The sequence below is a fragment of the Bos grunniens genome, chromosome 18, assembly GCF_055505025.1.
Source record: "Bos grunniens cultivar Pamir isolate PY7600 chromosome 18, Bosgru_T2T1.0, whole genome shotgun sequence".
NCBI classification, from domain to species: Eukaryota; Metazoa; Chordata; class Mammalia; order Artiodactyla; family Bovidae; genus Bos; species Bos grunniens.
In genome coordinates this window covers 65,624,549-65,648,602 of record NC_141182.1, presented here as the reverse complement: position 1 = coordinate 65,648,602, position 24,054 = coordinate 65,624,549, and the positions used below count along the sequence as shown (strand labels likewise).

The window sequence follows — 24,054 nt, the reverse complement described above, 5'->3', positions numbered from 1 at the left end:
GCTTACCAGGGACACTTGGGACACACTGGGTGCCATGTCAACATGAAAACACAGGCAGAACTCAAGGCGAAGCATTTACTTGTGATCAAAGAATTGCTGTTCAAGGCACACCAGATTTGCAGAGCAACCTAACTCAAATAGGTTTCATTTGAAGCAAGTGAAAGTCAGGAGTTTTTAAAGGCAAAAAGGGGGACGTCTACATAATTCCAAGTATTTTGATTGGCGTTGGCGGCAGAAGGCTAGTCTTGGCTAAACGTGTTTGGTCGCTAAATATCACTAAGCAAAAGTCTGTTCCTGGAGCAAGGTACTTTTGCAGAGCTCTTGAAAATACTTGTGGTTTGACCCTGTCCAAAAGTTCACAGTTCACGGGGTGAGGACATGCATAAGAATCAATTCTTTAATGGTCCCTAGGCTCCATTTAAAAACTCACTGACATGAGCAACTCATTTTATTTCATCTTTCATGGTGCCATCAAGTCCTCTTACTTGTTATACCTATCTTGAAAACAAGTATATAATGGGTTCTATGTGCCTGTGTACATAAGAGAGTGAGGGGATTTTTTTTTTTCCTGTCTCTGCAATTTCTTAGAGTTTGCTTGTGATGTACATCACACTCTGGTTTAATACTGATCCAATAATATGGTATAATGAGAAATTTATTTGGTTTTTGCTCACAGATCCTGGCAGAGGTCCTAAAATCCTTGGAACTTCCTGATAGATAGGATTACCTTTTGTCACTAATACGAGGCTCCCTTAAATTGAAGAAAGTAGGGAAAGCCACTAGCCCATTCAGGTATGACCTAAATCAAACCCCTCATGATTATACAGTGGAAGTGAGAGATAGATTTAAGGGGCTAGATCTGATAGAGTGCCTGATGAACTATGGAATGAGGTTCATGACACTGTACAGGAGACAGGGATCAAGACCATCCCCATGGAAAAGAAATGCAAAAAAGCAAAATGGCTGTCTGGGGAGGCCTTACAAATAGCTGTGAAAAGAAGAGAAGCGAAAAGCAAAGGAGAAAAGGGAAGATATAAGCATCTGAATGCAGAGTTCCAAAGGATAGCAAGGAGAGATAAGAAAGCCTTCCTCAGTGATCAATGCAAAGAAATAGAGGAAAACAACAGAATGGGAAAGACTAGAGATCTCTTCAAGAAAATTAGAGACACTAAGGGAACATTTCAGGAAAAGATGGGCTCGATAAAGGACAGAAATGGTATGGACCTAACAGAAGCAGAAGATATTAAGAAGAGATGGCAAGAATACACAGAACTGTACAAAAAAGATCTTCACGACCCAGATAATCACGATGGTGTGATCACTGACCTAGAGCCAGACATCCTGGAATGTGAAGTCAAGTGGGCCTTAGAAAGCATCACTACGAATAAACCTAGTGGAGGTGATGGAATTCCAGTTGAGCTATTCCAAATCCTGAAAGATGATGCTGTGAAAGTGCTGCACTCAATATGCCAGCAAATTTGGAAAACTCAGCAGTGGCTACAGGACTGGAAAAGGTCAGTTTTCATTCCAATCCCAAAGAAAGGCAATGCCAAAGAATGCTCAAACTACTGCACAATTGCTCTCATTTCACACGCTAGTAAAGTAAGGCTCAAAATTCTCCAAGCTAGGCTTCAGCAATATGTGAACCGTGAACTTCCAGATATTCAAGCTGGTTTTAGAAAAGGCAGAGGAACCAGAGATCAAATTGCCAACATCCGCTGGATCAGGGAAAAAGCAAGAGAGTTCCAGAAAAACATTTATTTCTGCTTTATTGACTATGCCAAAGCCTTTGACTGTGTGGATCACAATAAACTGTGGAAAATTCTGAAAGAGATGGGAATTCCAGACCTGACCTCTTGAGAAATCTGTATGCAGGTCAGGAAGCAACAGTTAGAACTAGACATGGAACAGACTGGTTCCAAATAGGAAAAGGAGTACGTCAAGGCTGTATATTGTCACCCTGCTTATTTAACTTATATGCACAGTACATCATGAGAAACGCTGGACTGGAAGAAGCACAAGCTGGAATCAAGATTACCGGGAGAAATATCAATAACCTCAGATATGCAGATGACACCACGCTTATGGCAGGAAGTCAAGAGGAACTAAAAAGCCTCTTGATGAAAGTGAAAGTGGAGAGTGAAAAAGTTGGCTTAAAGCTCAACATTCAGAAAACGAAGATGGTGGCATCTGGTCCCATCACTTCATGGGAAATAGATGGGGAAACAGTGTCAGACTTTATTTTGGGGGCTCCAAAATCACTGCAGATGGTGACTGCAGCCATGACATTAAAAGACGCTTACTCCTGGGAAGCAAAGTTATGACCAACCTAGATAGCACATTGAAAAGCAGAGACATTACTTTGCCAACAAAGGTCCGTCTAGTCAAGGCTATGGTTTTTCCTGTGGTCATGTATGGATGTGAGAGTTGGACTGTGAAGAAAGCTGAGCACCGAAGAATTGATGCTTTTGAACTGTGGTGTTGGAGAAGACTCTTGAGAGTCCCTTGGACTGCAAGGAGATCCAACCAGTCCATTCTGAAGGAGCTCAGCCCTGGGATTTCTTTGGAAGGAATGATGCTAAAGCTGAAACTCCAGTACTTTGGCCACTTCATGCGAAGAGTTGACTCATTGGAAGACTCTGATGCTGGGAGGGATTGGGGGCAGGAGGAGAAGGGGACGACAGAGGATGAGATGGCTGGATGGCTTCACTGACTCTATGAACGTGAGTCTGGGTGAACTCCGGGAGTTGGTGATGGACAGGGAGGCCTGGCGTGCTGCGATTCATGGGGTCGCAAAGAGTCGTACACGACTGAGCGACTGAACTGAACTGAACTTTGAGCACAAGTGAATTAAAGCTTCAAGAGGTGATTTAGGGTGGGGCCCCTGCATAGCCCCACCCACTGACCTCCAGGAAGGGAGTGTGAGGAGACCCTCATCTCTGGATTAAAAGGCTGTACACATGCCTGAACGAGATTTACGGAGTTTCCGAGTCTGTAAAATGCTGTGCCCAGCGTGGACAGGAGGGCTGTGCCTATGCCCCAGACCCTGCTAGACTTCACCCTGTAGACTTCTTCATCTGCCTTTTAAATTTAAGTACGTGCTTCCCTGAATTGTGAGCCCCTCTAACAAAATAACACCCCAGAAGAGGGACATGGAAACCTCAGAATTATAACCAGTCGATCAGAAGCAGAGTTAACACTCTGGACTTTTGAAAGGTACCTGAAGTTGAGGCTCACGGAAAAGACCCTGATGCTGGGAAAGACTGAAGGCAGGAGGAGAAGGGGACGTTAGAGGATGAGATGATTGGATGGCATCACCGACTCGATGGACTTGAGTTTGAGCAAGCTCCGGAAATTGGTGATGGGCAGGGAAGCCTGGCATGCTGCAGTCCATGGGGTCGAAAAGAGTCAGGCATGACTGAGCGACTGAACTGAACTGAAGTTGGGGCAGTGTCCTGGGACTGAGCCCTTAACCTGTGGGATCTAATGCTATCTCCAGGGAGATAATGTCAGAATTTCTTACTTGGTGAGATTAGAAAGACACACATTGCAAATACTAACCAAAGTGTTTTCTGTCCCTAATACCATTATGGACAGGATCTTTGGCATGGGAGATTTTGTTTCTATTTTTCCAAAAGCCACCATCAAAATCTGTTTACTAGGAGGAAACCTCACTCAGTGGTATCTACAGTATAGGAAATATGAGGTAAGGAAGGGTGACCACTTAAACATCATTCAATAAGCCACATCTAGCATATGACAAACAACTCAGCGACTTCAACAAAAATAAGAAAAAAAGGTAGGTGGAAGACTTATGAGACAGCTACTGAAAGACATAAGGATCCATTCTCGATCTTAACTGCAATTAATCTGATTTAGGAAAACACATACATACTTTTGAGATAACTGAGAAAACTGAGCAGCACTCCACTCCAGTACTCTTGCCTGGAAAATCCCATGGAGGAGGAGCCTGGTAGGCTGCAGTCCATGGGTCGCTAAGAGTCCAACACAACTGAGCGACTTCACTTTCACGCATTGGAGAAGGAAATGGCAACCCACTCCAGTGTTCTTGCCTGGAGAATCCCAGGGATGGGGGAGCCTGGTGGGCTGCTGTCTATGGGGTCTCACCGAGTTGGACACAACTGAAGTGACTTAGCAGAGCAGCAGCAGTAATATATTTAAAATATTTTTTGTGTTATGGCTATTGGGTTTATAAATAGCCCTCACATTTTAAAAATGAATTCTCAAGAAGTTATGCATTAAATGGTGTAATGTCTGAGATCATACGTTAAACAATCCACCAGTGTACATGAAGATGGGTGAAACAAGAATGCTCATTGAATGACAAATCGGAAGACTGGGGAAGTGTTTGGTTTCATAATAGTCTTTTCCATTTTTGTATATATTTGAAAATAACAAAAGACAGAATGTGTCTTAGTCTGTTCTGGCTGTCATACCAAAATATCACTGACTGGCTGGTTTATAAACAACAGATAATTATTTCTCACAGCACTGGAGGCTGGAAATCAGAGCTCAGGATGCTCAGCATGGTCAGGGTAGGGTTCACTTCATGGCTGTTGATTTCTTAATCTATCCCCACAAGGTGGAAGGGGTTAGGGATCTCTCTGGAGCCTCTTATGAGGCACTAACCCATTCACAAGGGGTCCATTCTCATGATTTAAGCACCTCCAAAAAGCCCAACCTCCTAATACCATCACCTTTGTGGGTTAGGATTTCAACAAGTAAATGTGAAGGGAACACATTCAGATTGTAGCAGTGTTGCTGTAACAGAAATTTAATATGTTCAGAAAGAACAACAACCAAAAAAAGATAGGAAAAAAAAAAAAAAGGGAAAGAGGGAACCTCTGGTTTCTGGTCAAGCATATAACAAGCTGGATTTCTCCACTCCATTCTAACAAGCAAAAGGCTAAATAGACTGAAAGAATAAACAATTCTTCTCAGATTTCTAAGTGTGGTCACAGGGCAAGCCACTGTCTCCCAATTGGAGGACTGACAGCGAAACAGAATCATGACTCACTGACTCAGAAACCAACAAGCTGAAACCACTGTGTGAACCAATGCCAGGATAGGGAAACTGGAACTGTAATTGACAAATTCCTGGAGGCTCAGAGGGGCCAAGTCTGAGAAACAAAAACTCAGGGGAACCAAATCATGGGGAAAAAACCCACACTTTTATTGACATTTTTATCTCCGAGAATGATCTTGGCCAGGAGAGAGTTAAAGGAACCATATTCAACTAGTTCAAAGCATTTCGTTTTTTACACAAAGTGTGCTCCAGGAGAAACTTTTAAAGCAGAGCCTTAGGTTTTATCAGAGCCTAAGTGACCTGGGAAAAGGAAAACGCCCAACTCCAGACACCTTGTTCCACGCAATGCAGAAAGGCAAATACACTGAGACCTGTGTGTCAATTTAAATTAGTTTTTTAACTTAAAACTTTAAACCACAAACAAAACTTCCTGTGTTTGGGAACTTTTAAGAAATCATTCCTAAAATAAAAAAAAAAAAAAAAATAGAAATCACTCCTAAGGATTCCATAGGTTAATGAAGAAGTTATAATGCAAAAAGATATACTGATAACTAATCATAGGACTACAGAACACTTCCCCTCTCCCCACACCTTAAAATCACCTGTTGATTGTAGTTCCATTTACTGAGTACATGATAGCTATTAAGAAAAAAAGTGTAAGGCATAAGGAATTTTTTTTTCAAGTTTGCAGAGAAAAAAGAAAAGTCTGAATAGAGCAAGTATCAGAATCAGACTCAAGACAAGTCAGACATGTGGAATTATGAGACCAGGAATTTAAAACAATTAATATGTTTAGCACTCTTCTGGATAAAGTAGACAAATAACTGAGATGGAAATTCTACCACAGAACCAAGAAGAAATGATAAAGATAAAAAATTCTGTAACAAAAGTAAATGCTTTAGATAAGCTTATTTGTAGACTGGACATAGTGAAGAAAAGATTCTGACTTGAGGGTATCTCAATAGAAACCACCAGAACTGGGGGTGGGACAAAACAGGATACTCAACTGTAGAACAACTACAAAAGCTGTAAATTATGGGTAACAGGAATAGGAAAAGATAAAGCAACAGAGAAAACTGAATTAGTAATTAATAACTTCCTAAAACAGAATACAACATACTAAAATGGGTTCACTGGTGTATTCCAGTAAATGTTTAAGGAAGAAATTATACAAATTCTCTACAATCTCTTTCAGAGGACAGAAACAGAAGGGATAATTCCTAACTCATTCTCAGAGACTAGTGTTACCATAATACCCAAACACAAGATACCAGAAGAAAATTTCAGACCAATATCATTCATGAGCATTGATGCAAAAATTCTTCACAATGAGTACCATTACACATCTATTAAAATCCAAAGTCTATGACACTGAAACACCAAATGCTGGTGAGGGTGTGGAACAAAAGGAACTCATTCATTCACTGCTGGGAAGAACAGTATGTCCACCTTGGAAGACACTTGGCAGTTTCTTAGAAAACAAACAGACTCTTACCAGCAATAGGGCTCCTCAGTATCTACCCGAAGGAGTCTAAAACTTATGTTCACACAAACACCTGTACACGACTGTTTACATTAGCTTTATTCATAATTGCCAAAACCTGGACGCAACCAAGATGTCTCCTTCAGAAGTGTTTGGATAAATGGTGGTATATCGAGACAATGGAACATCACTCAGTTTTAAAAAGAAACGCACTATCAAGCCATGATGGAGGAATCTTTTTCATTTGTTTTACGGAGGAAACTTAAAAAGCACGTTAGTAAGTGAAAACAGTCATCTGAAAAAGCCGTATACTGTGTGACTCCAACTATACGGCATTCTGGGAAAGGCTAAACTATGGAGATGTAAAATAAGATCACCGGTTCCCAGGCAATGTGGGGAGGGACGAACACACAGAATAGAGGGATTTCAGGGCAGTGAAACCACTCTATGTGGTCCTATAGTGATGCACTGGCTGTTGTTCAGAAACGAAGTTGTGTCCAGTCCTTTGCAACCCCACACCCCGCCAAGCGCCTCTGTCCATGGGATTTCCCCGCCAAGAATACTGACTAGAGTGGGTTGCCATTTCCTCCTCTAGGGGATCTTCCCAACCCATGGAATGAATCCACGTCTCCTGTATTGGCAGGCAGATTCTTTACTACTGAGCCACCAATTATAAATGTATTCAAACTCAAATTATAAATTTGTTCAAATATATTGAAACTCAGAATATACATCACACACAGTAAACCCTCATACGAACTATACAAACACTGGGGGACAGGAATGAATCAGTGTAGGCTCATCAGTTGTAACAGAAGGCCCACTCTGGCGGGGGATGTTGACAATGGAGGTGATGCATGTGCAGCGGCAGACACTTTCCTCTTAATTTTGTTATGAACCTAAAATTGCTCTAAAAAATAAAAACTTTAAATAAAACAGTTAAAACTGTGAAATGAAAAAACACAAAACATTGGACCAAGGGGTTACTAAGCCTGGGTTTAATTCCAAGTCTGCTATTAACTAGCTCTCCAAGTCACGCACTTCCCCTTTCTGGGCCCTAATTTACTTATCTGCTGAAGAAGGAAAGTGGGAATGGTGATATCCAAGGCCTCTTCCTGTTCTAATTTTCTATGTTAATGCTATTTTTTCTATTTTAAAGTTACAAATGACCTCGTAATCTGTGTAGGATTTTGTGTATCAGTTCAGTTGCTCAGTCGTGTCCAACTCTTTGCGACCCCATGAACTGCAGCACGCCAGGCCTCCCTGTCCATCACCAACTCCCGGAGTTCACCCAAACCCACGTCCATCAAGTCGGTGATGCCATCCAGCCATCTCATCCTCTGTCGTCCCCTTCTCCTCCTGCCCCCAATCCCTCCCAGCATCAGAGTCTTTTCCAATGAGTCAACTCTTCGCATGAGGTGGCCAAAGTACTGGAGTTTCAGCTGTAGCATCATTCCTTCCAAAGAACACCAGATAAAATAAAATGGAATAATATGGCCACATAAACACGAAAAATGATAGCTATTAAAATAAAAACAAGATTAGGAAGTGACGAGTTTGCTTAAAATATCCATTTTGACATTTACATTCATAGTTTCAAAACTCAGTTTCTTCCTGGCCTTTTACATTTATCCTCACCACACAAAATTAACAGCACATACTCTACCCTTTGTAATGGCTGCTTTCAAATATACCCAAAAACAGAAGACTACTGGGAAGTAACATCTGTCATTATTTATCCTATACTACACAGCTTGCAGGATCGTAGTTCCACAACCAGGGATCAAACCCAAGCCCTATGCAGTGGAAGCGTGCAGTCCTAACCACTGGATTGACAGGGAATTCCCTATTTATCCTTTTATGGCTCTTATTTTATCTATCCCCATGCAGTTAGTGGTTTATTTATAATCACAGACACCATGTCATTTCACACATAACCTCTTTAGGAGGTGTTTCTAAAACGTAAAGATCCTTATATAATTCCATTAATTTGTTGCATAAAATCAAAATATTTATAAGTGCTAAATTGTGTAATTACCATACTGCCATCATTACTTAATGTAGACTGCAGTCTGGATACAAAATTTATCTTAGGCAACAAGTAGGTGTGTCTTCCAAGTTTTTTAACCTCTATGTACCACTCACCTTTAAGAAAAAAAAATGCTGAGAACTTTGGCTGTAAACTGTTGTATTCAGGGTAAACTGATTAGTTCAGTTACTCTTAGTGGGCAGTGGGTAGGGTAAGTTCTCCTAGAGTAGAAGTATCTACTGGAATTTCCTTAGAGGCTTTCTTTTGGCCAGGCCATGCAGCTTGCGGGAATCTTAGTTCCCCAACCAGGATTGAACACATACCCCCGGCAGTGGAAGTGCCGAGTCTTAGCCACTGGATGGCCAGGGAAATCCCCCACTTCCCATTTTCTTTTAATCATATTATTCACTTGCCATTTGTTGTTAGAATTTGCCATGATCCAGATTTGGCTTATTGAGTCTTTTGAACTGTTTAACGTGTTGACCCTTCTTCTGTATCTCCTATACACCAACTATGCTCAACATCATGAAATATAAGGGAAATGAAACTAAAATCAAAGTGCTCTAATACTATATACATTTACTCAAAGAGTCAAATGTTTAAAAGCAAATCATATTCACTTTAGCAAGGATATGAGAGAATTGGAACTCGCACTAAAGGTGGGAATACAAAAGGGAGCAATCATTTTAAAAGACAGTTTGTGTTTCTGGAAAAGTTACATATTTACCTACACTCTGGTTCAGGTATTGCATTTTGAGGTATCAGCATGAGAAAAAGGAAACGATTCAATATGAAGAACTGTATCCAACTTCTATACGGCTTTTATTTGTAACAGCCAAAACCAGAAATAATTAAAATACCCATAAACAGATGAATAAATAAATTGAGGCATAGTGATAGAACATAATTCTCAATAATATAAAAAGAACTACTCATATAAGCACCACTGATGAACTGCAAAATAAACATGTCATGTAAAGGTACCCAAAGGGGGGGGGAAAAAAGACTAAACACTTTATGACTTCAATCATATAAAATTCTAGAAAATGCAAACGCATCTGTTATAATGAAAAGCAAATTAATGGCTGCTTGGAGGACAAAGAGATTCAAGGTAAGTATGGGGTGACAGAAACTATCATGATTGTTTGATGGTTTCATGGGTTTACATAAATGTAAAAAATCACCAAATTGTATAGTTTAAATAGGAACAGGATTTTCTCATTTAGAACATCAGGTTTGGCAACCATACTGACTCAATGGACAGGTTCAGGACTTGCCTCAGTGGCAGCAAAAACAGGTGAGCAATTTTTGAGGTGGAAACTTCATTCAACATGGATACTGGATGGGTCACAAATCTCACAGAGCTGACTAAGGAGCTCTCTCCTCTCTATCCTTGTTCTGTCTGCACAACAATGGCCTTAGATGAACAGCCCAGAAAGGCCAGAGGAATCCACAAAACCTTTATTTTATTTTCCTTGACAAGGCCCTAAGTTGTACAGATAAAAAGTTTCAAAAGTTCTGAGAATTTCCATACCTGCTTATCCTCCAAAGCCATAGTGGTTAAACATTTTGAGTGACCTTTTGAAAGGGGCACATTCTAATCAGTATGCTGCAGTCTCCTCCACTATTAATCCAGTGTTTATATAATCTTAAAATCACTGCTGTTACTCTACAGAATTCAGGACATCAGGCACGGGGCTCCACTGCAGGACCTGGGGAACAGATTTCCCTCAACAGTGCTGAGCAAGGTGCAATATCACCTGTGAACAAGAGAACAAGTGTATGTCGCTCTCAGAAGCACTGAGAGTAGTCACAGCAATCAGCAACGGCCCCCTCCTCAGTTTGAACTCTGAACCTGAAAAATATCATGGCATACAACTTATAAATTAGGACCACGAAGGTGGTCCTTGAAGGTGGTCCTTTTCCTTGAAGGCTTTGAGCAGCAACCTAGGCCACAATTGGAGAGGCATATTCTGCCATCATACTGTCTCCATTGAGGCACACAATTTGGGATCCTCATCAGAGTATTTCATCTCTTCAGGCTAGCAAACCCAATTAACAACAAACCACCCCATACAGTGAAGGAACTCCTAAGATAAATGGTGGCTTAAACAGTAAGACCTTTACCATTCTACAAACAAGAGCAAGGGGAAACTGACTGTTTCCTGGGTTGATGTCTTGGAAGCTAGAAAATCCCATCACTAGAGTCTCATGAGACCAATAATATCCCTGAAAAGTGTAGTCCATCTTTTCAAATCACCAGCAGAGTCCTTTAGGCCAAAAGTGGGTAAGGTCCATGCTTTAATTCATGAAGGAGGGAAAAAAACTGGGAAAGACTTAAGTGCTCAAGCTGCTCATGAATCATCCCATAAATGGGTCAGAACTGGGGTTTCCTTCCCTGAACACACCAGGCTGGGTGAATGTGGCACACAGTAGAAATGTGCCTGTGGTTAGGGGTGATATGATTTCTGCTACAGAACTGGCAGTGACATCCATCTGGCAAGGGTTCTGGAGAGGTTAAAAAGCGCAACACAGTTCCCACATACCTGAAGTTAAGTGGATGTCTGGATGAATGAGGTTTAAAACAGGCAAACGGCATCTTCATAAGGGATTTCCTCCAGTGTTGTTGCACTCAACAAAGAAATCATATATACCTGCACATTGAAGATAGTGCTCCCATTTGAAATTGTGGTATTCAGTGAAATACATTCTTCAGCTGAAGGCTTTCTCACATTTGCTGAACTTATAAGGCCTTTCTCCACTGAATTCTCTGGAGTGTACTGAAGCCAGACTTCAGCTACACGATTTTCCATGTCTGCCATACTCAAAAGGCGTTCATCCAATGTGACATTATGCTGTTTTAGGAGCCTAAAGATTAATTTCCCACATACAAATACACACAAAGCATGTCTCCGATGTAAACATTCTAGTGGTCGCTGAAGCTGGACCTATGGGTAAATGATTGCCCCAATTCACTGCACTTATCAGGCCTTTAACAAGTGTGAACTCTTCGGTGTTTAATAAGGCTAGAGCTATGGCTAAAAGATTTCCCACATTCACTACACTCATAAGGCCTTTCTCCAGTATGAATTCTCTTGTGTTTAATGAGGCTGGAGTTTTGAGTAAAAGATTTCCCACATTCGCTACACTCATAAGGCCTTGATCCCGTGTGAACTCTCTGGTGTTTTAAGAGACTGGAGCTGTAAGTAAAGAATTTCCCACATTCATTGCACTCATAAGGCCTTTCTCCAGTGTGAACTCTCCGATGCTGCAGAAGTGCAGAGCTTTGGCTAAAAGATTTCCCACATTCACTGCACTTGTAAGGCCTTTCTCCACTATGAACTCTATGGTGTTCAATGAGGCTGGAGTTTTGGGTAAAGGACTTTCCACATTCATTGCACTCATAGGGCCTTGATCCAGAGTGAACTCTCTGGTGTTTTATGAGACTGGAGTGGTATGTAAAGAATTTTCCACATTCATTGCACTCATAAGGCCTTTCTCCAGTGTGAACACTCCGGTGTTGAAGGAGTGCAGAGCTTTCGCTAAAGGACTTCCCACATTCACTACACTCATACGGCCTTTCTCCAGTATGAATTCTCCGATGTTTAATAAGGTTGGATTTGTTGCTAAATAATTTTCCACATTCATCACACTCATGAGGTCTTGCTCCAGTGTGAACTCTCCGATGCTGAATAAGGCTAGAGCTCTGTCTAAAGGATTTCCCACATTCCCCACACTCATAAGGCTTTTCTCCTGTGTGAACTCTCCAATGGTCATTGAGGCTGTAGCTTTTGCTAAAAGATTTCCCACATTCATTACATGTGTAGCATTTTTCTCTAGTGAGGACTCTCTGATGCTGAGAAAGTATATGTCTGCAACTGAAGTCTTCAGTGCATTCTCCAGGGCTGTAATGAGTTTTCCCCCTGTGAAAGGCTGCTCCACACTCAGTTCTCCTGTTTGACTTATCCCTGGTCTGTGTGGACTCCCCACAAGAAAGTGACTTCCCCAACATAAAAAGTCTGTAGTTGGTCATAAATGAGGCTTTGCCCATCTTGCTTCTGAGGTATTTCTCTCCAGTGTGCTGCTTGCGGTGCTGATACTTTACACTGAAATACAAGTGTTTCTCCCATGCCCCAATATCATACAGTTTCTGCCTCTGATGCTCAGTCAAGTGCAAAACGTCTCCCAAGTCCAGGTCACAAAAATGGGCCTTCTGGGAGAACATGCCTGCCTTGGGAATCCTGACCTGTGACATTCCATGTACAGAAATGTTCTGTTCAGAAGATGCCTCTTCATCCTCTGCTCCATGCCAACAACCTGAAAGCAAGTAATGCTGGTGAAGTGCGCACTGACTTAGGTGGGAAGGGGTAGCTGCTACACAAGTTCAGTGTAATAAACCCAAGAACCTGTCCATGCGATTGTTTGCAGGAACAAAGAGTTGGTTCTGGTTGAGGATGGGGCTGCTTAGAACTACTGGGCTATCAAGATCAGAGAATGGAGTGACCTTATGAGGTGAAGGGCACAACCATGTGGTGGACACAAAGCAGAGACACAGGGTCTGCAATTCATTCCTCAACAACAAACCTTCAAAAGGAACTTGTCTGCTGGTGACACATGAACACTGTAGAAAAAGGCTGTGTCACACACACATTCAAAAGAATAAAAATTAAATAATTTTTAAAAAGCTGTGTCAAGACCCAAGAAAATACAACTGTATCAGGACACCTGGTGTTGCAGGACTATTTAAGAATGTGTGCACACCTCATGAAACAATACACAGAGGCCACTGTGGAAAGCACTGCAGACGCAGTGGTGAGAAAAGTCCAGAAATGTGAGGTTAACCACAGGTTGGAAGTAAGAGTACAAGCAACAAAGCAAATGAACCAGCGAAGTGTCACGAAAGGGGAGGAAGGAAAACACAAATCAAGTGTGGCCACTGGGATCAAATTTTAGTCAACACAATGGGTTTCTGTTGCAGTCTGAATACAGCACTGTCATCACGTCCTTTATGTGCTACGATGCAGGGCCAGGCTCCATCTGAGCCATCTCGCTTGATTCATATACATCCTGTGAAATTCTGTGGGCTCTCCAACCTGATTCCACTCTCTCAGCAATCAAATACACGGCACTCTGATGACACAATAACCAAAGAAATTAAAAATCCATGATAAACCATGATGGAAAAGAATAATGAAAAGAACTAAAAAAATAATAAGAGTGCAAGTCGACAGGAAGGCTAGTGTTGGGTATGCTAAAGGAAGGAGAGCACAGTGCGCAAATCTCAGCCCACCCAACCTTAGCACCAACTCAGGGAACTGGGGAAAGGAGCAGTGTCCAGGGTCCTGACGTGAGGATAGAATGCTCCTGGGAAAAAAAAGGGCAGAGGCAGTTCAAGGAACAGAGATGAGTTTGACAGTCATACCCAAGGAGATTATAAGTGCCAAGTTCTCCAGCATCACATTGTGGTACAGGCGTCTCTGAGCATCATCAAGGAGACTCCATTCCTCCCAGGAGAAGTACACAGCCACATCCTCAAAGGTCACACTGCCCTGGCAAGATGGGGACAGAGGAAATCATAAATAGCCCCCTTCTCAACGACAACTATCCACTCCCCCCCCCACACACACACATCATCCACATGCCCATCTTCTTCCCAAACTCTCCAACTCAGAGAAGAAACCAGAAGAAACTACTAATGCCACTGTCTTCAAATGGTCCCACTTATCACTGGAACCAGTCATCTATAGGAAGAGGTGGGTAGGTGGGTATCAAAGTTGTGGACCTGGCATGGAGGGATCCACACACTCGTGCCAGGATATTCCACTTATGTGGCCAAGGTCACATAAGTCTCAATTCCAGGACCCTGGTGTCATCAAGGATATTCCCTTTTCAGGTATGCATTATCTGTGAGACTGGATCAAACAGCGACATGCCTACAATCACCACCTCCTCACTGTCCCACACTCCAGACTTCTAGACTTGGGTATTTAGCTGCTCAATTAATGCCAGAAACATCTCAGAAGTTTCTAATATCTCTGGAGAATATTATTATTGCCAACTTCCTCATCTCAGTTAATAGAGCTCCCATTACCACACCTGCTCAAAACAAAACAAGAGGAATATACCTGAATCCTGTTTTACTCCCTCATGGTTCACATCAGAAAATACAACGTGGGACTTCCCTGGTGGTGCAGAGGCTAAGACTCCAAGCTCCCAAAGCAGTGGACCTGGGGTAAGAGTTTGCATGCTGCGACTAAAGATTCCTCATGCCACAACTAAAATCCTGCACGCACAATGAAGACTGAAGACCTTTCACACCTGTTTATGATGGCTGTCAAAAACAAAAATCCCTCCATATAACCCTGGCCGTGGGGTTTCTCCAGGGCTTCCAGATCCCAAACTGGGAACAAGGCAGCAAAAGATCTCAAGAAACCACAATCCAGAGAACATGTGGCTGGTGGTCAGGGCCAGTGAAGAAATGGGACACCCTCCCAACAGCACTTGGCGTGCTGGCTCCAAAAAGAGCCTCTGTAGCCGTAGGAAATGTGGAAAACGCCAACTCTTGAGGGATGAGTCTATGGCGGGGTTCGATGGGCTCAGGCCTCCCGATACCCGTGCCTGGCCCTGAAGGCTGGGACGCTGGTACCCATTCAATCTCGGTGCCGCAGTGCTCGGTTCGCCCTTTAACAGGTGCCTGTCACCCTCGCCCACGCGCCATCACGCCATCAGAAACAGGGTCCCACCCACGACTGCCTCACCGTCCTAAACCCTGGGTTTTTAGTGTCTGGTGGGGTCAGGGCTCGGAGAACCAGCGTTTACCTGAAGCGGGTTCTTCGGGGCTGCCGCTGCCATCGGACTCTGGGGGCGGAGCGGGGCCAGGAGAGGAGAGAGCACACGGGCGAGGCGGTCCCGATCCGAGGCCTGGGATGGGGCACCCCGGGCGGCGGCGTCGAGCCTGAGACTTGCCTCTGTGCAGCGGGGCCAGAAGCTCTTTCTCGGACTTCCTAAATTCCGTCACCTCAGGATTGGCCCAGAATTCCCGAACCTTTCACACCGGGTAAACAAAACCGCGAACAGCTAACATGGCCCCGAGCGGAGGAAGCAGGAAGTCCCTCCCTCACGTTACGCGGCCTCCTCGTTCTAAGCTCTCATTGGGTAACATAGTTGCCGCTCGACTCTGAACATTCTGGGTAATGTAGTCCCCATGGATCCACAGAGAGCTGGGTCTGGGCGTCTTGCGAGGTTGGCCAGGAGGGGAGTTTGGAAAGTGGCACATCCAGGTGAGCTTCGCCCCCTGTTTAAAGGGATCATGACCGTATTTCTGCCAAGTGTTCTCTGCAGCTGGTCACACCAGTGTTTGGAGACGTGTTTCAGACTCGGTGAAGCTCAGCATGCTCCCAGAGGCCAAATACTATTTTTTGGCCTCAACCACCACCCCCTCCCCTCCGTCATAGATGGGGAAACAATGGAAACAGTGCCTGACTTTATTTTTCTGGGCTCCAACATCACTGCAGATGGTGATTGCAGCCATGAAATTAAAAGACGCTTACTCCGTGGAAGGAAAGTTATGAGCAACCTAGACAGCATATTAAAAAGCAGAGATATTACTTTGCCAATAAGGTCCGTCTAGTCAAGGCTATGGTTTTTCCAGTGGTCACGTATGGATGTGACAGTTGGACTATAAAGAAAGCTGAGCACCAAAGAATTGATGTTTTTTAACTGTGGGGTTGGAGAAGACTCTTGAGAGTCCCTTGGACTGCAAGGAGATCTAACCAGTCCACCCGAAAGGAGATCAGTCCTGGGTGTTCATTGGAAGGACTGATGTTGAAGCTGAAACTGCAATGCTTTGGCCACCTGATGCGAGGAGCTGACTCATTTGAAAAGACCTTGATGCTGGGAAAGATTGAGGGCAGGAGGAGAAGGGGATGACAGAGGATGAGATGGCTGGATGGTATCATCGACTAGATGGACATGGGTTTGGGTGGACTCTGGGAGTTGGTGATGGACAGGAAGGCCTGGCGTGCTGCGATTCATGGGCTCACAAAGAGTTGGACATAACTGAGCAACTGAACTGAACTGAACCCCCATCAAGGCTACAGATAAAAATAAAAAGATTATTTGTAGAGTCTTTCAGACATAAAACATGTCCACTGTTCAGTTCAGTTCAGTTCAGTCACCCAGGCCTGTCCGACTTTTTGCGACCCCATGAATCGCAGCACACCAGGCCTCCCTGTCCATCACCAACTCCCGGAGTTCACTCAAACTCATGTCCATCTAGTCGGTGATGCCATCCAACCATCTCATCCTCTGTTGTCCCCTTCTCCTCCTGCCCCCAAACCCTCCCAGCATCAGAGTCTTTTCCAATGAGTCAACTATTTGCATGAGGTGGCCAAAGTACTGGAATTTCAGCTTTAGCATCATTCCTTCCAGAGAACACCCAGGGCTGATCTCCTTCAGAATGGACTGGTTGGATCTCCTCGCAGTCCAAGGGACTCTCAAGAGTCTTCTGTAACACCACAGTTCAAAAGCATCAAGTCTTTGGTGCTCAGCTTTCTTCACAGTCCAACTCTCACATCCATACATGACCACTGGAAAAACCATAGCCTTGACTAGACGGACCTTTGTTGGCAAAGTAATGTCTCTGCTTTTGAATATGCTATCTAGGTTGGTCATAACTTTACTTCCAAGGAGTAATCGTCTTTTAATTTCATGGCTGCAATCACCATCTGCAGTTAGCAGGAGCTAATAACCTTTATCTTATTTCAATTCAAATACATTGACCCCAAAGCATAAAGTCAGTTTTCAGTTTTCCAGTCTATGTACATTTGGTGAGGGACAAAATACTCCAGACTACCTTCTGTTCTGTCATGGGAAGAGAAGTGGGCGACAGAGGATGAGATGATTGGATGGCATCACCAACTCATGAGTTTGAGCAAATGCTGGGAAATAGTGAAGGAAAAGGAAGCCTGGCGTGCTGCAATTCATGGGGTCGCGAAGAGTCAGGCAGGACTTAGTGACTGAAAAACAACAGCAACAAAGTTCAGATTACAGAGGTAAAACTGTTAGGGGGTCAGACAGGGGATGGTGGAGACTGTGCACTAGGTGTTTCTGTATGAGTGCCTGGTTTGGGGCTTTACAAACACACTGAGGCAGGTAAGTGGCCTTGAAAGGAATGTGTTGCGGACAGGATAGTGTGGCAGGTGGCCAAGCTTCCAAGGGGAGAATAGGCATTAGATGGATGTGTGAATGCAGAAACAAAAGGTTATTGAAGCAAGATATCACTCAGAATGGGGCTGGTGCTTATTCACCATTTCAAACACTTACCAGGATTCTGTGAGGACTTGGGATCTGGGGTGCTTTTTTCAGCCTGGAGACTAAAGTCTAGGGCGAACCTGGTTATTTATGAGAGTCATGAGGCCTGGTGTGTTCCATTAAATGGGATTCAATTTTCAATGTGGGTAGAAGAAAGTTGTGATGGCTGGGAGTGCAGCCCAAGAGTGGAGAGGGCCACATGTGTCTGAGACCAGATGTGTTCTGAATGGCAAAGTCTAAGGTAAGGAACTGCCCCGCGTAGTGAGGACTCCATAGAAAGATTTGGGGCTGCTGCAGCTCAGGGAGTCATGAGAAGTCCCTGGAACCACTCAATCATGTCTGAATTGGCAAAGCGTACTCAGGATGTTTTTGCCAGGTTGTGATATAAGGCCTAAAATTAAGGCTGGTATTACAGTGCTGTGTTGTGAAACCATGAGGACCTCAACGGCCTGAGTGCTGGTTCTCCTCACTCTGCTCTTGCATACAAGGTCTCCTAACTCAACAGTCTTCTTTCTCACAGGGATTAAGTGGAGTTCCTGCTCATCCCTTCTCAGGCAGTTTCAATTCCCTACCTGCCCTGGAGATATTCAGGTAAGCCAACAGCACCCTCCCATGGAATCAGGAGATATCCCTTCCTACCAACATTAAAGAAGCTGATCTCACAAACACTACTTGTTCACTCTTCTGAGAGCGCAACTCTGATGTAGCCCTGTGTGTGTGTGTGTGTGTGTGTGTGATTTCCTCCACACTTGTTCATCACCAGAGAGTTCTCGCCAGAGAAAGATATCACATGTGCAGTGAATGTGGGAGATCATTTAGCCAAGCCTCATTAGACACTGGTGAAAAAGTGTTAAGAGTACAACCAACGTGGGTGACCTTTTAGCCAAAGCTACAGCCTCAGTAACCACTGGAAAGTTCACACTGGAGAAGGACCTTATGAGTGTGGGGAATATGAGAAATTGTTTATAAAGATCCAACCTCATGAAACACCAGAGTTCACACTGGAGAAAAAGCCTTTTAAGTGCAGTGAATGTGGGAAATCTTTTAGTCAAAACAGCAGCCTTGTTCTATATCTGAAAACTATACTGGAGAAAGGCCTTACATATGAGGGAATTGTTTAGTCAAAGATCTAACCTCCTGAAACACCAGAGGATTTACACTGGAGAAAGGCCTTATGAATGCAGTGAATGTGGAAAATCCTTTAGGGGAAGCATCAATGACTGTAAGAGTTCACACTGGGGAAAGACTTAAGTGTGACCAGTGTGAGAAATCCTTCAGCCAAAGCTCTAACCTCACTTGACACCAGAGAGTTCACATTGGATTGGACCTTATGAGTGTGTTAAATGTGAGGAAGCCATAAGCCAAAGGACTTACCTGCTTGCTTACAAAACTCACACAGGAGAATCAACTCAGATGTGCAGAAAATGTCGTATTTCCTCCTTCAGTAAAACAACACTCAAGGACATGCCTCTTGAAGGCATCATCTGCCTGAACTGAACCTCCTACATCAACATAAAATTCAGGGATGTGGGAGGTGCATAGCACACTTTAACCAACCCAGCCCTTTTTTTTTGGCCACACCATGAGGCCAGAGGGATCTCAGTTCCCCAACCAGGGATCGAATACCTTCTCCCTGCTGTGGAAGTGTGGGGTCTAACTGCTGGACCCCCAGGGAAGTCCCAGTTAACCTACCCAGTGCCCTTGCCAGGTTTCTGTGGTATCATCTCTACCACCTAGCAGGTGCCCAGACTGTGCATCATTCACCCACCCCAGTGTGTTGGGAACAGGAAATTGCAGTGTTCCCCCATTCCCTTGGGGACTTCCTGAGAGGCTGGAATACTTTCTTTTCTGATTAGTTTGGACAGGGACTTGACACAGCTGTGATCCAAAGGACTCCATCTGAGTTCTGCTGGTGACCTGAAAAGGTGGAGTACCTTTTGGGGGGGATATTGTTGGTTTCACATGGCTTTCATGTTGGAATATCCAGCCTCCAAAGCACTGACCCAGGAGCAGCCTGCCTCCAATGTTCTGGTTTTCTGTTATAACAAAGGCCTTATGGTTTCAGTCACCTTTAATCTTGAGTGTTCTATTCACTTTATGGGGTAGTTTGAAAACAAGTAGATTCTGCCCAAATACAAGAAGCAGATTTCATGGGACACTAACCCTTGTGTACCTCATGGGGGTGGTGGGAGCTGGAATGGTAGCAGTTCTCATGGCAGTTTGGGCCTGCTTTGCCTTGCTTTGAGCCAGAATGCTAGAATTTTTTGTGATAGAGTGTATCCTAAGGAGGGAGAGTGTGACAACCTCAAGTACTTCTGGAAAAAGCATGAAATTCTGTCTTCTCCACAGGAGATACTGCTCAGCAGTGGTGAGGGAAGTCTGTTCCCTGGGTCCGAGAGGGGAGCCATGTGCCCTGATGGCCACAATTCTGTATATCTGGGAGTGCGTGTCACTGGTTGAAAGGTTGCAGGGGGAATGATAGTCATTCAGAGAGCATGGGAGACTACAGCAGATTGGTTGGAATGCTCGTCTTTTAAAGGGGCATCCACAGTGCTCCAGGGGCCATGGCTGTGAAGGATGAGCAGCTGCACAAATTCTCAGAACCTCCAGAATTGTATGTCTTGTGTAGCTGAGGGCCTCGTCAGAAAATATCTAATGGTCTTAGGGATTCCTGTAGCTTCTCTGGGCTGTACACCCCAAGGCCATTGCTGCTCAGACAGGAAAACAACAAGTTGATGGAAGATCTCTTAGTCCAATGACGTGGTTTTTGTGACCCAGCCTGTAAATGGTCTTCACTGCTCACCAATGTTTGCTACTATTGAGGCAAGGTGCTGATCTCAGGGCATTACAAGGGATATGGTGGTGTCAACAGAGGTTTGGTAGCTTTATTTTTCTAAAAGAGTAAGAATTCTTGTTTGTTAAAGCTTTTTAGGTATAGTTAATAAACAATTGTGTCCATATTTGAACTGTACCATTTGATAAATTTTGACATTCATATAAACCTATGAAACCATCAAACAATCATTGTAATTAACTTATGCATTACACAATATTTACCTCATGTCTTTTAATAATCTCTGTCTGCCCTCCCCGGCCTTCCAGGCAAACACTGATTTACTTTATAATAACATATTCTGCATTTTCTATAACTTCTTATGAATGGAATTACATAAAACGGTTAGTCTTTTTTCCCCTTGGTGTCCTCCTCATGCAGTGTGTTTATTTTGAGATTCGTCAATGGTTCTGATGTGGGTAGTTCATTTTTATGTTGTTGAGGAGTATGATGTTCTTCGCATATACCAATATTTGTTCATTCTTTCATTTTTTTTTGGATATATGAATAGTTTCTGGGTTTTGGCTCTATCAAGCAAAATTGCTATGGACATCTCAGTACAATTCTTCAATATGGATGTATTTCATTTCTCTTGTCTAATACCTTAGAGTGTGATGCCTGAGTTATAGGATAATAAACATATAACTTTTCAAGAAACATCAAACTGTGAACTAAAACGTGTTTCCTTTTGTATTTCTGTCAGCAGTGACAGACTGGTTCTTCTATATCTTTGCCAACAGTTGGGTATGGCTGGACTTTTTAAGTTTTGGCCCTTTTAATAAATGTGTATAACAGTATCTCACTGTAGTTTTAGCCCCACTTCCCTGATGTTTCATGATGTTAAGCATTTTTCTTTTGCTCATTTGCCACCTTTATGTCTATTAACATGTTCATATACTTTGCCTGTTTTTCAAAAATGAGTTTTGGCTATTTTTGTTTTCATTAGCCAGTAAGAAGATAGCGAAACAATAAAGACTTATGTTGGAACTTTGTTCATTCTTCTTTACTAAGGAGTAATTGTTTTTACTATTCTGGAATTCTGGAAGAGATCTCCCCCAACTTTTTTTTTTTTTTTTTTTTTGGTACAATTACCTCATATAACTTACAGTTAATTTTAACTTTTGTCTGAATTTTGAATATATTCTCCATTACTTTAAGTCAAAATATTCAATAATAAAATAAACAAAGGGAAGTTCCCGGTGGTCCAGTGGTTAGGACTCTGGGCTTTCTCTATTGTGGCCCAGGTTCAATCCCTGGTCGGGGAACTGAGATCCCGCAAGCTGCCCAGAAACAACAACAACAACAAAACAGAACAGAACCCCAAACAAAACAAAAAATAATCCCAGAACAGTAAGGCAAGCCACGGTTTGTAGTGTTGCCAGTGTCTCTGGTGTCCCTCTGAAAAGAAGCATGGGGGCGGTTATGGACTGAAGTGTATGCCCCAAAATTCATGTGTCGAAGTCTTAACATCCAGTACCTCAGAATGTCCTTGTACCTGGAAGTAGTCTTTAAAAAAGCTTAAATAAAGCCACGAGGGTGGATCCTAATCCAATGTGACTGGGTTCCTTAAAAAAGAAAGAAGGTAGGAAAATGAGGAAGGTAGGACAGACACACAGAGGGAAGACCGCGTGAAGACAGAGAGAGAAGACGGCCATCTACAAGCCAAGGAGCGCCATCCCAGAGGAGTCGATGCTGTTAACTCCTTGATCTCAGACTTCTAGCCTCCATATCTGTGAGAAAATAAATTCCTGTTTAAGCTTCCCAGTTTCAGGCACTTTGTTATGGCAACTTTTGCAAACTATTAGAGGGGCCATCAGCATCCAGGAAGGAGAGGGTCTGAGGCACCCCAGGGAGTAGGGAGGCTGAGGACACGCAGAGGAGCCAGAGGGAACTGGGAGGGGCTCCCCTGGGGTGGAAACAGGCCCAGAGGGAAGGCGGGGACCCTGGGTTAGACTCCCTGAGATGCTGGGCTGTGGGCTTGATTCTGGGATCCCCGCACATCAAGGGAGGGGTCACAACAAAAGATGCTCCCTTTAAGTCCCTGCCCCAGTATGAAGTGGGGAGAGGGAGCAGGCTTGCCTTGGGGGTTGCTGGACGATGGTTAAAAGCTCCTGGGGGTGGGCGGTGGGGGGAGTGGAGGCAAGTGGAGCAGGGAAACTCCAGGGAGTTACTCAGCGGGGTGACTGTTCACAACTAAAGAAAAGACGCAGAGTTTCACACAATCGAAAGGCCACTCAAATAGGGGACCTCAAACAGGATTCGCAGAGAGCCTCCAAGTGCGGGTTTCCCGCGGAGGCACAATCTTGTTCCTTACACATATCCTGCTCTCTCTGGGAAGCATGAACCATATTCCAGATGGTGGCATGAGATCTGGAGTCTCTGCCTGAACCAGGAATTTACCACATACTGTATCGCTTACCATCATCTATATGAGTGCATTATAAGGGCTTCCCTGGTGGCTCAGTGGTTAAGAATCCACCTGCCAGAGCGAGAGACACCGGTTCCATCCCTGATCTGGGAAGATCCCATATGTCGCAGAGCAACTGAGCCCTTGAGCCACAACTATTGAGCCTGTGCTCTAGAGCCCGGGAGTGCCAACAAGAGAAGCCAGGTCAACGAGAAGCCTGTGCACCACAATGAGAGCATAGCCCCTGCTCCCTGCAACCAGAGAATGAAGAGCCGTCACAGTCATAAACAAACAATGAGGGAAAGCCGAAAACATTATAAAATTTAAAAAAAGAAAAAAGTGCACTATACAAATGTCCCTAGCTCTGCAATGTGAAGAGACAACATGCTGTTTCCAGAGGGCACCTGGCAGAGCAGAGAGAAGACAGGAACATGGTCTGAAATCACACTACAAAGATTCAGTTTCATAACTATATCAAAACTCGAACAACTTTAATCTTGAGGAGTCCACTAAATAATCAAAGAAACAGATATGGTATGACTGACATCCAGGATCTTGTCCTGAACTCAGTGAGAAACATTTCCTCATCATTTGCCAGGAATAAATTCACAGGAAGAGTCTGAATATTGGAACACACTCCAGATGGCACATCATCCTCCTATGTTCATTTTTTGTGGAAGTTTAACACAAGGTTAGTATCTGTGACCAGACTATGGGTCAGGGAGCTAGTGAGGAAATATACAGTGCACAGCATGAGAGAGTGACCAAATGGACACATCAGAATGGAAGAAGAGGGAGAATTGTTTTCCAAACCACAAATAATGAAGAGGAGAAGGAAGTGGCGTAATTCTCCTAGTGTTACAGATGTGACTTTTGAGTATGGAAAGCTTACAGAAGCTTACAAAATAATTTCTTCAAGCTATAGAAAATTCATCAGAAAGGA

The 24,054-nt window shown here is 43.6% G+C and overlaps 1 protein-coding gene and 1 long non-coding RNA gene across 5 annotated transcripts; one reads left to right on the top strand and one right to left on the bottom strand.

The window, feature by feature from the left end:
- Positions 1 to 7,513: 7,513 nt before the first annotated feature.
- On the bottom strand, positions 7,514 to 15,677 carry LOC147354847 (uncharacterized). Of its 4 annotated transcripts, XR_015146637.1 has the most exons (5): positions 15,379 to 15,662; positions 13,982 to 14,108; positions 11,106 to 12,876; positions 10,094 to 10,319; positions 7,514 to 7,986 (listed from the first exon to the last, which is right to left on the bottom strand). XR_015146637.1 is itself a non-coding variant. In XM_086355067.1 (3 exons), the coding sequence occupies exons 1-3, from the start codon at positions 15,409 to 15,411 to the stop codon at positions 11,552 to 11,554; spliced, it is 1,485 nt and encodes a 494-aa protein (XP_086211193.1). In that variant the 5' UTR covers positions 15,412 to 15,677; the 3' UTR covers positions 9,363 to 11,551. The 4 variants fall into 4 exon arrangements, 2 of the variants coding, with proteins under 2 accessions (XP_086211193.1, XP_086211194.1); XR_015146636.1 differs by lacking the exon at positions 7,514 to 7,986 and having other exon boundaries at positions 9,363 to 10,319; XM_086355067.1 differs by lacking the exon at positions 7,514 to 7,986 and having other exon boundaries at positions 9,363 to 12,876; positions 15,379 to 15,677.
- Positions 15,678 to 15,728: 51 nt separating this feature from the next.
- On the top strand, positions 15,729 to 18,537 carry LOC147354846 (uncharacterized). Its single transcript, XR_015146691.1, has 2 exons — positions 15,729 to 15,839; positions 18,392 to 18,537. It is a non-coding gene; the product is annotated as an uncharacterized LOC147354846 (long non-coding RNA).
- Positions 18,538 to 24,054: the final 5,517 nt, after the last annotated feature.